Below are 14,731 nucleotides of genomic sequence, written 5' to 3'. Positions count from 1 at the left end.
GAACCATGAAGAAGCGATCAGGCATATGCTCTTGATGAGTGATCAACCATGACATGCATTGAATGAGTAAAATGAAAAGGTAATCAAATGCCAGAACCGACGGGTGCCTGAGTTGGTCGGGTTACTCGATGCTAGAACCAATAAAGGTTCAAAATTCTAATTTTGTTCACTTTCCAAAAAAATTATCATGTTAAAAAAAGTTCTCCATATTGAAGAAAAATGTTCACCATGCATTGGAAAAAATATTCACTATGTATAAGAACATGTTCATCGTATATAGCAATTTTGTTTAGCGTGCATTTCAAAAAGTTCACCATGTATTTGAAAAATGTTTGTTTTCTATTTGAATAAAGTTCACCGGATACAGCGTGCTCTCAGATGGAGCCTTGTGGCCACCTGGGCACCCTCTGTTAAAAATGTTGTTTGTTTTGTCTTCCATGTCAGGTTTTAAGTAAAAAAGCATTAACAATTATTATCTAAAAAATTGACCAATTTTAAAACAATAATAAAGTTCAAAAAGCAGAAAAAAGAATTAACAGAAAAAGAAAAAAGAAAAAAGAAAAAAATGCTTAGGCTTTGGCCCAACTAGGCGACAACATCGCTCCTGTCAGGCACATGTTAGGCCTGCCTAAGCGTTCGTGGATTTTAAAAAGTTCATCCATTTTTAGAAAAATGTTCACAGATATGAAAATTTTCATTGATTTTCAAAAACGAAGTTCACTAAAGAAAGATGCAAAAAAAAAATGTTCCTGCTTTTGGGAACCTCAGCTTGCCAGACGGTTTTTGAAAAACAAATCATTGATTTTGAAAAAAAATCTATATGAAAAAAGTTCATCAATTTTGAAAAAGGTTCGTGTATTTGAAAAAAATTCACGATTTTTTTTAAAAAAACTAAGGATTCAAAAAATTCACAGATTTGGAAAATATTTCGTATAATCAATAAAATTTCACGAAATTTAAAAAAGAAAAAGAAAATAATTAAAACGAGAAAAAACAGATGAAAACTCGGCCAAAACAAAAGAAAGAAGAACCACTGACTATTATAAAGAGAGCTTTTGTACCTCTAAATATCACAAATGCTAACCTGGCCTGCTGGTCACGTTGGTGTACAGTCTAGCAGGAGGTCTCTAGTTCTAACCTTACACTTTAAAAAATTGATGAAACTTTAAGTGAAGAGAAAAAAAAGATGAACATATGGGCCTAATACGTATATACATATGGACGAACGACTCGTTATACATACGAAAGAGTGGAAGGTCCATATTACCCTTTTATACAGTTTGTATGGGGGGTCTACCAAAGTACCGATTCAACCGTTTTTCCTCAGCCAGGCTCATGACATGCAGGGGAGGGAAGCGTGAAGCATGGCGTCGAGCTCATGCGAGCATGAAGATGGTGCGAGCTCGCATGCATTCCCGAAAAGCAACGGGAGGAATTGGGCACCTCCACCGATTTGTTCGCCTTATTTAGCGCTCACAGCCGAACCATCTTCGTAGACGACGGCGATGATTCTTCTTCTTCCTCTTTTCCGACATGTTCCACGCCTTCACCCCTACTCCATCAAGGGAAGAGGAACAAAATGAAATGACATCCTTTCATGTCCACGTTAGTGCTTAACAAGATGACATCATATCTAATGAAGCGAGAACTGACAAGGGCTTCAAGCAGGTACACCTCAACATTGTTGCCACGAAGATCTTTGAATATTGTGGCCAAGAGGTGACTTCAACCCAAGTCTACAACAACCTCAATAAGTGGAGAGCTAGATGGATCTATGTGACCAAGCTCAGAGACCTTAGTGGCGCACAATGAGATCAGGACACCTTCACACCCTGTTGGAGATAAAGCACTGCCAAGGCCACACCATAGTTACCTAACATGTGACTTCTTAGACTTGTTTAGCTTCTCTAACAAGTCAATCACAACTAACAACAATGTCTCTTTCTTTACTAGGACCATCCCAAGGACGTAGAGTTTCTCAACACTCCCATCAAGAACTACTCATAGATGCAGACCATCTTTGCGTGGGGTCTTGCTACCGCCAAGCATGCCCATGGGCTGTACTGAGCCTCTCGATTCGGCCATGCCTACGCCAGACACACAAGAGTCAAAGACTGTCATATTTGATGGCCCTAACAAGAATGGTGCTACTAATCATGGTCCTGCTCCTGTGAGGAAGATGAGCGACTTGATGAAAGAGGAGTTCAACGTCTTTAGCAGCATGACCGAGGCCATCAAGGAGGTGGTAACACCATCAAGGAGAGCAAGCATGTTGACATCCACCCTTCCCTGTACAACATCACCATGGACATGGCTGGCTTCAGTTAGGAAACTCTGATGGTGGTTCTTAGCCACCTGTTAGATAATAGGGCACATGCCATTGGGTTTGTTGGCATGGGGGCTGAACATGTGGTCCTCTGTCTTAGGATCTGGCTAGGCGAGCACTAGTACTAGTGCTTACCACTGCAGGGAAAAGACATATAGGTGGCCTTAAATTAGTGGTGGGTAACAAAAAGAATGGAACCATCACTGGTGGGCGGAAATACTTAATCGCCACAAGCAAACTCTTCCAAATTTGCCTGCATGATGAAATCTAACAGTGAGGGGTGCACAAAATCGCCCGCCACAAATAAATTTGGAAACCCGCACAAAGAAATCAAATATCCAGAAGTTAGCTGCGGCGGGCCATAGTAGCCACCCGCCACACATAAGTTAGCTGTGACGGGCCATAGTAACCAACTGCCACACATAAAAGCGGTTTGTACAAGATGTGCATCGAATTTTTGCCATAACGATCTCAAATTTTTACCACACCTTAGATGTGTCCAATGAAGATAGCATGCAAAGCTTCATCGGAGCCTGTGTGCCGCTATGAGAGAGTTATGCCCTATATAGTTGCCGGAAAGTCAATTAATGCCTCCAAAATAGAAAACCAACTCAAAAAGTGCTCAAATTTGATCATGGGGCTTTGGATGGGGTGTAGTAATCATAGAAAATAGGTTAAAATGGTTTAGAAAAATGTTCTTGTGTGTGTAAGGCGGCGGTTTTCGTTCAAAACCCCGACACTTTGTGGGAGAGTGTTCGGCTTGTACACGATGTGCACTAGGTTTTTGCTGTAACGATCTCAATTTTTTACCACACCCATAAATGTGTCCAATGAAGATAGCATGCAAAGTTTCACCCCTTTCGGAGCTCATTTTTCCGCCATTTTGTGTCAAAGAGGGTTCTTCCCTATATAGTTGCTGGAAAGTCAATTAATGACTCGAAAATAGAGACCCAACTCAAAAAGTGATCAAATTTGAACATGGGGCTTTGGATGGGGTGTAGTAATCATAGGAAAAGTTTGAGGTTAAAGTGATTTAGAAAAATGTTGTTGTGTGTGTGCCGAAGAGGTTTCTGCCCATTTAATAGTGGTTGGCGATCTCTTACGCCTGTCGCTGCTGGGCATAGCAGCCACATGTATGGCCATTGATTGCACCCGCCGCTGCTATTCCTGTGTGGGTGGTTTCTCTTCCCCCCTCCCAAAACCATCTCTCTTGTGACACAAAAAAATGGACCAAAAATTCAAATCATAACTCTCACCTCTCTCTCGTGGATGTCGCCCTAACCCCCCTTGATAACCCACAAGTATAGGGGATTGCAACAGTTTTAGTGGGTAGAGTATTCAACCCAAATTTATTGATTCGACACAAGGGGGGCCAAAGAATATTTGTAAGTATTAGCAGTTGAGTTGACAATTCAACCACACCTGAAGATTAAATATCTACAACAAAGTTATCAGTAGCACAATAATATTATAATTTTGATAGCAGTGGTAACGGTAACAGAAGTAGCAGTTGTAACAGTAGCAATATCAATAGTAACTTAGCAAGAACAATATGTGGAAAACTCGTAGGCATTGGATCAGTGAATTCGTTGGATAATATTCATCATATAACAGTCATAACCTAGGTCAACACAGAACTAGCTCAAGTTCATAAATATAATGTAGGCATGTCTTCCGTAAATAGTCATATGTGCTTACGGAAAAAAACTTGCATGACATCTTTTGTCCTACCCTCCCGTGGCAGCGGGGGCCATAAGAAAACTAAGGGGTATTAAGGCCTCCTTTTAATAGAGAAGTGAAACAAAATATTAACACATAGTGAATACATGAACTCCTCAAACTACGATCAAGACCGAAAATTATCCCAATTACTGTTACCCTGGGGTTTATGGATCATAACACGTAATAGGTGCATATGACTGATGTCTACTACACAACTTTATTCTTGTAGACTCGTGTTGGGCCTCCAAGCATAGAGTTTTATAGGACAGTAGCAATTTTCCCTCAAGTGGATGACCTAAGATTTATCAATCCGTGGGAGGTGTAGGATGAAGATGGTCTCTTTCAAACAACCCTGCAACCAAATAATAAAAAGTCTCTTGTGTCCCCAACACATCAAATACAATGGTAAATTAATAGGTGCACTAGTTCGATGAAGAGATGGTGATACAAGTGTAGTAATGATAGTAGATATTGATTTTTGTAATAGGAACAAATAAAAACAGTAAGGTAGCAATTGATAAAATGGAGCACAAACGGTATTGCAATGCTTGAAAATGAGGCCTAGGGTCCGTACTTTTGCTACTGCAATCTCTCAACAATGCTAATATAATTGGATCATCTAACCATTCCTCAAAGTGCGATGAAGAATCACTCCAAAGTTCCTATCTAGCGGAGAACATAAGAAGAAATTATTTGTAGGGTACGAAACCACCTCGAAGCTATTCTTTCCGATCGATCTATCCAAGAGTTCGTACTAAAATAACACCAAATAATTTAAGATTCATAATACTCAATCCAACACAAAGAACCTAAAAAAGTGCTCCAGGATTTCTACCGGAGAAACAAAGACAAGAACGTGCATCAACCCCTATGCATAGATTACCCCAATGTCATCTCGGGAATCCGCGAGTTGAGTGCCAAAACATATATCAAGTGAATCAATATGATACCCCATTGTCACCATCGATATTCATAGCAAGACATACATCAAGTGTTCTCAAACCCATAAAAGTATTCAATCCGATAAAACGAAATCTCAAAGGGAAAACTCAATTCACAACAAGATAGAAAGGGGAAAACACCATATGTCCAACTATATTAACAATGCCCGCGATACATCAAGATCGTGCCATCTCAAGAACACGAGAGAGAGAGAGAGAGAGATTAAACATATAGCTACTGGTAGAAATCCTCAGCCCCGAGGGTGGACTACTCCCTCCTCATCATGGTGGCTGCCGGGATGATGAAGGATGATTCCCCCCTCCGGAGGGTGTCGGAACATGATCTAGATTGGTTTCTCGTGGCTACAAAGACTTGCGGCGGCGGAACTTCTGATCTAGGGTCTCCGTGAGGGTTTTTGGAATATTTGACGATTTATAGGGCGAAGAGGGGGTGTGGGAGGCCACCGAGGTGGGCACAACCCACCGGGGCGCGTCTGGGGACCCAAGCGCGCCCTGGTGGGTTGTGCCCCCCCCCCTCGGGGCACCCCCAGGTGCTGCTCTGGCCCATTGGATGTCTCCTGGTCCATAAAAAACCACAACAAGTTTTGCGGTGTTTGGACTCCGTTTGATATTGAAACAACAACTGACATTGGGCACTGGGTCAATAGGTTAGTCCAAAAAATGATATAAAGTTGCTATAAAATGATTGTTAAACACCCAAGAATGATAATATAACAGCATGGATACTTCATAAATTATAGATACGTTAGAGACGTATCAATGACTTGCAAGATTGGATCAGAACATAGATATAGTGGTGAAAACATAAACGGTTCATACCTGAAATCATGGCTCTCGAGCCCTAGTGATAAGCATTAAGCACCGCAAAGTCATAGTAACATCAATCTCAGAACATAGTGAATATTAGGGATCAAGCCCTAAGAAAACTAACTCAATTACATGATGAATCTCATCCAACTCCTCACCGACCAGCGAGCCTACGAAGGAATTACTCACCCCCGGTGGGGAGCATCATAGAATTGATGATGAAGACTGGTTGGTGATGACGAAGACCGAAGTCCCTCTCTCCGGAGCCCCGAACGGGCTCCAGATCTGGTCTCTCGATAAAGAACAGGAGGTGGCGGCGGCTCCATATCATAAAACGCGATGAAACTTCCTCTCCTATTTTTCTGAAAAAATAGGATTTTATAGCATCGGGGTTAGGGTCAGCGGAGCCCCGAGGGCCCCACCACCCACCAGGGCGCCAGAGGGGGGCACCCTGGTGTCTTGTGGGCAGTCAGGGCACCCCCTCCGATGGGTCTTGGTTCCAATATTTTTTTATTCCAAAATAATTCTTCAAAAAGTTTCGTCAAAATCCGAATTTTTTTATTTCTGCACAAAAACAACACCATGATAGTTCTGCTGAAAACGACGTCAGTCTGGGTTAGTTTCATTCAAATCATGCAAATTAGAGTCCAAAACAAGAGCAAAAGCGTTAGAAAAAGTAGATACGATGAAGACGTATCAGCGGTGTACAAGTAACTAAATGTGTAGATTCACATATGTATAGAATTTAGATATGAACATTTATAATATATTCACATGTTTATCATAAATCACTTTTGGAGCTCGGCCTCCAGTTAGGCCTCCAAATTCAAATTTGAAATTCCATCGAAATTCATATTTTTACATTTTAAAAAATGCTGAAAAATATTACAGCTATACATGAAGGCATAACATACATATGTGTAAATTTTTAGTTCAAAATACATTGAAATGACGGCTGTGCAAAAAAGACAAACCTGGGGCTATTTAATACATGATACTATTCATTCTCCCAAGTCATGAATTTGTCTTTTTTATACAGGTCGCAACTCAAGGTATTTCTTCATGAATTTTTACACACGTGTGGGTTACATCCTTGCATACGTGCATATTTTTTCAGAATTTTTTGAATCGTAAAAGTTTGAATTTGAATTTTTCAATAATAAAGGCCTCCATGGAGCTCGGCGTCCAAAACGCCTCTCTCCATGTTTATAGACTATACATGAATTTTACATTTGATTCGTATGCTTATATATAGATTAGATTCGCATATTTATAGATTCACATATGATTAATTTATGAAATTACGGCAAAACGTCTATTCACATATAGATGAAATTTTGATCCAGATTTACATATAGATGAACTTTTGTTCTCACATGCATATTCATCTCTTATCCGTATGTAGTATTCACATGCATATCTATTTGGAGTTATCAAACCATGCAAGACTTCAAAAAAGTGTTAAAATAAAAAAACAAGAAATTCCAAATATTTTTTCCGTGGAAGATGGTTTCTTTTACACAGTACAGACACAAGCACTTCCCTCTTTATTAATAGTAATTAATAATTCAGTAATTGTGAAACTGGTCAAAGGTGGGTGAAAATTTAAAAAATAGTAAGGACGCCATTAAGGACAGCGTCCAGCTCTGGATGCTACTGTAGACAGTGTCCAGGCCTGGACGCTATGGCAAGCAACGTCCACACGCACACACGCGCATACACTCATCCCTATGAACGCACATACGTACACTCTATCTCTTTGAGCACCTCCGAAAGACTAAGCCGACATATGATCTTGAAATTTACGAAGTCATCATAGACATCTCATCGTCGACGAGAACGTCTCCTCTCCTCCCACTAAATGCGCATTGCTGAAAATCCTGTAATAAATCCAGAAATAAATGCGAGCACCAGGACTTGACCCTGATGGACTGAGGATATCACAGTCCCTCTAACCATCCAACCACAGGTTGGTTCACCATGAAATATGTGTTAGTGCGTAGGGTTCACGCCAAATTTTAGTCCATTTGTATATCTGAGCAGCTCTTAGAAAAAAACAAAATTGAGGTATGTCAAAAAGTTTACTGTTTGTGCACCAAAATGCGATGAAATTTGGAGCTGAACTCACACACTAAAATATCCATTCCTCCGTAAACTAATATAAGAGCGTTTAGATAACTAATTTAGTTATCTAAACATTCCTCTTATATTAGTTTACAGAGGGAGTACCACGCAGAAAAAAAGTCAGAATTTTATAAATTTAGTTTATTTTTCTTCAACTGGGGAGCCGAAATGGATATTCGTTTATTTTGTCCACATACCCATGCTAAAAGTGTTGTTCTGTATGTTGAATTGAACGCAGTGCTGCTGAATCTGTTTACAGTCGCTGCAGTTTGGTGTTATTTTGCTGCTGTTTCCCTACTTTCAGTTAGCTCTGTTTTTTAGCTAATGGCAGTGCGTGGGGGCTGTCCCCTCCCCTGCAACTGCACAAGAACTGTTAGTAATGAAATTGGGAGCTCAAGACACAGCTGTCATTTCAACGATCTCTAAACGCATCATACATACTACTCCCTCTGTTCAATAATCTACTAGTGCGTATAGATTTTTTGAGTTGTCACTGCATTATGGAACCGAGGGAGTACATCTAACTCGCTTCCAACGTGTAACCGGCCTCAGACTATCTTGGCTGACAGCGAAGCTATGTCGTCCACGCATTCGTAGAGGTCTTTCTTCATCTCGGCAGTCGACTGTTCCACAAACTCCTTGTACTCCGCGATTGAATCGATGAGCTTAAGCAGCTCCCTCGCGCACATCTGGGTTTCTTCGTCGGTCTCCCTCAATGCGGCCTGGAGACCCTCTTCGGAGTTCTGCCGAATCACAACAATGATGTAAATAATTTATCTGATGGTGGTACGTGTGTCGTGCTACAGGAACAGAGCAAATTAAAAGACCATGTTACCTTCAAAAACTCCTCTGCCTCCTTCTCAACAGTGCTCATGTGATGTTCCTTTTTCTCTAGCTCGTCTTTCAATTTTCTAGCATCGGCTGCGCAGCGTGAAACGTGATTCTGGATTTCACGATCCAGTGAATCCAGCTGACCAGTCATCTGGGAACAGAAACCACAATGTAAATGAAATATAACTACTAGTACCGGTGATGCCTTTCAGGGCATGTGCAGTAGTCGAGAAGGCAACCTTCTCTTAAGCTTCCATGTCATTTAAAGATGATAATTCGAACATGTTAGACAACAGATTATCTCTTTATGTTGTTTCTAGCAAGTAATATTTGCATGCCCCTAAAATTATGTAGCGATAACTAAATAAGATCAAGATATGGCATCTGACTCCATCGATAAAAACATCTTAAGCGCTGAGAGAACATCTCTTAGTTAAGAGAAGGCACACCCTTCTTTTCACTTCTCTCTTCCAACTCAGCAATTATCCTACGTGGCAGGGGCATTACCAAGAGAAGACTGACATCACCCCATTACACATGCCCTTAGGACACTGGTTCCCTAGCAGTTGGAGCAGAGAAATAAAACAAACCACAGTACCAGCAATATAGCAAGTTTTCTACCATAAAATGCAGGTCAACGGAACGTTGTAACCAATTAGTATCTTCATTCAGGAACATAAGTAACGCATCTCCAACTTTGACAACTGATGTTTATAATTTGGATTGGCAGAGTGAAAACAGTATGATTAGGTTTGCCATGAAAATATTTACTAAAATTATAGTCTTATGACTCTTTGCTAACTTATTCATATGAAAACTAAGGACCAAAAATGCACGCTAGAGACAATGTCAAAAGTCAAAACACAAAATAACATGTATTGTTGAACTGAGGGAGTATAAGACAAGGAAGTAAGCCATTGGCCAGTGTTGACTTGAGATTTTAAATAAAAAAGAGTTCACTTGAGTACTTTTTCCATGATGCACAGCACATAACTAATAAGCCAACGATTTTCTACACTGTAATGAGTACTAAATTCATGACATTTTTAGACTAGTGGACTAATTTTATCAACCCATACTACAGAATCTCCATTTTGCCAGGATTGTAGACAAGTTTCGCAAAAAAATTATACAGAAAGAATTTCCACTTTGAAGCATGAGTTTAAAAAGTCAATCATAAACATACTAAGGGTTAAAAATGGACTTCAGGTATTTGCTTTACTTCTTCATGCTGTGATATATCATTTATAGTATAAGGTGACTGACCTCATTATGTTTAGCCTGTAGAACAGAAACATGACTCTTTTTCTCTTCCAGCATTTTAACAATTCCTTGCAACTGCTTTTGTAGATCAATTGACTCATCATGCTTTGAGATAATTAGCCGTTTAGTCTCATTAGCAAGAGCATTGAGCGCGGGCTTCAGGATGGTTTTGTAGGTGGTACCAAGGATCTCAGCCGGGGAGGATCCTTTTGCATTTACCTCGAACTGGAAATCAATACTGGGTTTCAACCTGCAAAATGGTACAGCAGTGTTTGACAGTAAGGCAACAAGCTCTACATATAAATTGACGAAACAGAACTTGAAGAATAAACAACAGAACCACAATAAAATGATACTCTTATCTTTCTGAGATTTTGATCTTTGTTTGCTTCAGTCTGCCACTAACTAAGCACTGAGGGACAATACTTAGGAATACCGTGTTACACAAAATCTGTCCCGGCGATGTTTTCTTTTAATTGAAAAATGTTACTTAATTTTTATATTTCTCAATTATGAAGAATGCTATGATGCGAAACATATTAGAAGCTCTTTGTAAAGATGTATGTATCACAGCAATAACGAATTAATATATAAACATCTGATACAATGTAGCAATAGAGGAGCACTATGAATGAAGTATAACTAAGTTTGCCTAAACATGTGTCCATCACCCAAAAGAAAGCTAAATTATCACATAGACTAAAAATAGTTACAACCTTGCTGGAAATGCTTTCACACATGAAGTCGTCGATTTGCAACATGATACTATGTTCAACAGAAGAACTAAAGAAATTATGATCAGGAAGAGTGGGTGAAGGGATTACACAGAGTTAAGCTACATGAACAATTGAAGGGAAAATGGGAGACAAAGTAAAACAAGGGCAAAAACATATCATGTCCTACAACTTTCCCGCACTTTCTGATGGACAACACTGCAAAGTTGGAACCGTCTCTATTCAGCTAATGTAAACTACTAGAGGACTGCCTCATGCACACTCTTATTTATTGTCTCAACCAGAAGCCTGTGTACGCACAGATCTTAATATCAAACGACTGATAGTATAATTATTGTTTTTGAACAGAAAGCAGTTTACTTAATCTAACCTGACATCTCAATGATAATCCAAGGAAAAATAAGGCTTTACCCTAAGCTATATAATTGCACATACAGCAGACTAGCAGAGTGTACTCTAGACCGTTAAGGAAACAAGCAGTAAAACAAGTTAAGAATGACAAACAACAAGGTAAAAGGTAAAATACAAAAGACACGAGACAAATTGCACAATCAAGAGAGCAATATCACAGGCTAAAGTACAATCTTGTAAACTGCATGACCGCATATCCTAAACAAAGCAAAAGATCATACAAAAAGAATTCTGACACTAAAAATTAGAGTGCTTAGGCATGAACAAAATTAGATGACTCTCCAAATGAACTAATATTTGAACTATGGAGGTTAAGAAGACCAGACATATTGAACTATAGAGCACCATTTCAGCATTACAATAGATAGATGCTTCTTTAAGTTATATTTCTGCACAATAAATAAGAGAGTCATGGTTACTCAGTTAAGGTCAGTTTAAAGGTGCTTAGATAACAATCGAACCATTGGTGAAAGAATAAAAACATGGAGAAAAAAAATCGAAGAATCAGGAGATTCAAAGTTCTTTTGGGAATTCATACTTCCGGAGGGACTGGTTGCACAGCTCGGCAAGGCCCTCGATCTCCTCGAGCTTGCTGACAAGTGCAGCTTCAAGTTCCCACCCCTTCTCCTCCAGTACAGCATTTGCATTCTCCAACTTGGAGATATCATGCTCCACCGCTTGCATCTCCCTAGCCATCCTATCGACGTCCCTGACATTCACCACCTGCGTCTCCACCTGTTTCAGCAGCTCCTCATTCTCGGCCATCGTCTGCTGGCAATTCATCACCTTGGCCTCCAGCTCCTTCTCCTTCTCCACCAAGGCATCTTCCTTCTCCTTGATCTTGGTGGACCAGCTCTTCACCACCGCCTCGAACTTCTGAACGTCGGCAGTAAATGCATCCTTCTTCTCCTCCAGCGCCTTGAGGCGAGAGGGCGCCGAGATTTGCTTGCTCCGCTTCGCCTCGAGATCCTGGACCTCCTTCTCCAGGTCCTGAATGGCCACTCCCAACGCATCGACTTGGGCGCGGGCCTTGGAGTGGTAGTCGTCGTCGAGGGCAGCGACGGCGTCATCCTCGCCTGTGAGGAACAGGTAGTAGCTCTCGGTGATGTAGGTCATCAGGTCAGTGGAGGGGGGAGGGTTCGCGCCGAGGCCGTCGGTGGCGCGGCAGAGGAGGGTGAGCCAGTAGAGGACGGAGAGGAGCGGCGGCCAGGAGTGCGGGGTGCCGGGGGCCTTGAGGGCGGATCTGGTGACCTTGTAAGGGCATGCGAGGGAGCGGAGGAGGGCGAGGAGGTCGTCCTCCCAGGCGGCGCCCTTGAGGGGGTAGCGGAGGCGGTCGGCGAGGTGGTGGAAGGCGGCGACGATGTCCTTGGCGGGTGGGAGGGGCGGGCGGAGGTGGATGGCGGCGGGGACGAGGTAGGCGTTGACGGCGCGCAGGGCGGCGGCCTGGGAGGCGCGGTCGGAGAGGCTGGTGATGGGGGCGGCGTGGGAGGGCGCCGTGCCCATCGAGGAGACGCTGAAGGCGTCGGAGTCGCGGCGGGAGAAGGCGTGGTCTAGGTTCCGCGGGTAGAGCGGCTGGTCCGTCATCGGGGTGCGGTCGACGGCCGCCGAGGAGGTGGGGGCCTTCGGGTGGCGCCCGCCGCCGCGCCCGCGCCGCATTTCCGGTGCCGGAGTTGGGGTAGGGGTTTGGTCTGGAAATTCCGGGGTTTCGATTTGATTTGGGGACCAAGTGGAGAAAAATGCAGAACGCTATGCGGTTGGGAGGCCCTGGGCTGGGCTTTTACGTGGGCTACGTGGCCGAACTCGGAAACAAGGTTGGGCCGCTAGGCCCGTTAGGCCGGCCAGTTACTGTCCAGGTCGGACGTCTGACTCGGCCTCCAACCATCGCTTCCCATATATACTTCTCCACGCCCTTCCTGCCAAAAGGATTCGAGCCGAGCAAGGGGGGGTCGACGTTGCCAGCCAGCCAGCCAGCCGTCCGCCATGGACACGGACGAGTTCCAAGCGGTGCTGGAGAGTATGCTCCAGCTGCGGCTGGATTGCCCGCCGGACGGCGACGGGGCCACCGCTCCTCAGGACGCCCCGGCGCGGCCCGCCGCCGCGGACGACGACCACGCAAAAGTAAAACAATCGGCGGCTGAATGGACGGAGGTCCTGGTGGGCGAGATGGCGAGCGCCGCCTCCATGGACGACGCCCGGCGCCGCGCCGCAAAGATCCTCGAGGCCTTCGGGGGCGCCGTCTGCACTCCCGCCGGCCATGTCCTCGCCGATAAGGACCGGGAGCTGGCGAACATCCGGCGGCAGAACAGCATCCTGAAGAAGGCGGTGCTGCTCCAGCACCGGCGGCACGTGGAGGACGAGGAGAAGGGCAGGGAGCTCCAGGGCCAGGTCGCCCAGCACCGGGAGCAGGTCCGGCAGCTCGAGGCGGACAAGTATGTGCTGTCCATGCACCTCAGGAATGCGGGCGGCGGGGCCTCCATGCCGGGGAACTTCAACCCGGAGGTTTTCTGAAGAACCAAAGGCCGACGATGGTCTATCCAGCCGATTATTTGACGGGTTGATTTTCATTTAGCATGATGATATATCATACCCTGTTCAAGTCTGACTCTTTTTGTCTTGTATGTAATACTCATAATAGGGCATCTATCATTATTCATCAATATAGCATATTTTGATTTATTTATCTACTAGCAAAAAGGCCCGTGCGTTGCAACGGAAGATTTTTTTTTACATAATCATCAATAGCCATGACCACATTTTGTTGCATCATCGAGATACACTATCACTCTCAATTTCGTGAAATGATGAACAATTTTTGAAATCATGAACATTTTATAAAACTTGTGCACATATTTGAAATCATAAATTTGAACATTTTTACAAATTTTTGAACATATTCTGAAATCAAGAACATTTTTTGAATTCATGAACATTTTATACTATTTGCAAACATTTTTAAAATTTGTGAACATTTTTTAGTTTATTTTTTATTTTATGTGCAAATGGACGAACCAAACGACGGATGAAAATCTGGTAACAATCGATGTACAAAAGAAAGGGAGTAAGAAACGTCTGTGCCTTTAATAGAAAAAGAAAAGTACTAATTACGGGTACAACATAAAATAATTTTAAAAATAATTAACATGCAAGATAATATTGTATTTAGAATCTGTAATTTTTTGTGAGCGATCTCCATATATAATATGCTAAATTTGGAGTTGGGGTTTGAAAGATATGAATATTTAAAAAAAATACTTCAATTTGCAAAAAAAAGAAGTTAAAAGGAGAATATTTTGGCTGTAATTATACTGTGTAGACCATCTGTTAAGTGACACTTGGCAAGGTAGCTCCATATTACGTCAACTGAAAATTAATACAAAGTTGGGTCATTTATTTTAAAACGGGGAGAGTTGCTCTATATTACGCCAACTGAAATTCACGAAAATAAGGCTGAAAAAATGGGCAGGGTCCGGGTTCAAACCCAGGTCTCCTAGATGGTAGAGAAATGCCTAAGCCGGTAGGGTAGTTTGTTTTCTTTTGTTGTGCAAGGGCAT

General features: G+C 42.5%; 1 protein-coding gene across 1 annotated transcript; it reads right to left on the bottom strand.

The window, feature by feature from the left end:
* Positions 1 to 8,323: 8,323 nt before the first annotated feature.
* LOC119303838 (kinetochore protein NDC80 homolog) lies at positions 8,324 to 12,874 on the bottom strand. Its single transcript, XM_037580986.1, has 4 exons — positions 11,719 to 12,874; positions 10,039 to 10,285; positions 8,777 to 8,923; positions 8,324 to 8,684 (listed from the first exon to the last, which is right to left on the bottom strand). Exons 1-4 carry the CDS (start codon positions 12,834 to 12,836, stop codon positions 8,490 to 8,492), a joined length of 1,707 nt encoding a protein of 568 aa, XP_037436883.1. The 5' UTR covers positions 12,837 to 12,874; the 3' UTR covers positions 8,324 to 8,489.
* Between the last annotated feature and the right edge of the window lie 1,857 nt (positions 12,875 to 14,731).

This window comes from Triticum dicoccoides, chromosome 5A (assembly GCF_002162155.2).
Source record: "Triticum dicoccoides isolate Atlit2015 ecotype Zavitan chromosome 5A, WEW_v2.0, whole genome shotgun sequence".
NCBI lineage: Eukaryota > Viridiplantae > Streptophyta > Magnoliopsida > Poales > Poaceae > Triticum > Triticum dicoccoides.
Note: the sequence above shows the minus strand (reverse complement) of the source record. Positions and strands in the feature narration are given on the sequence as shown.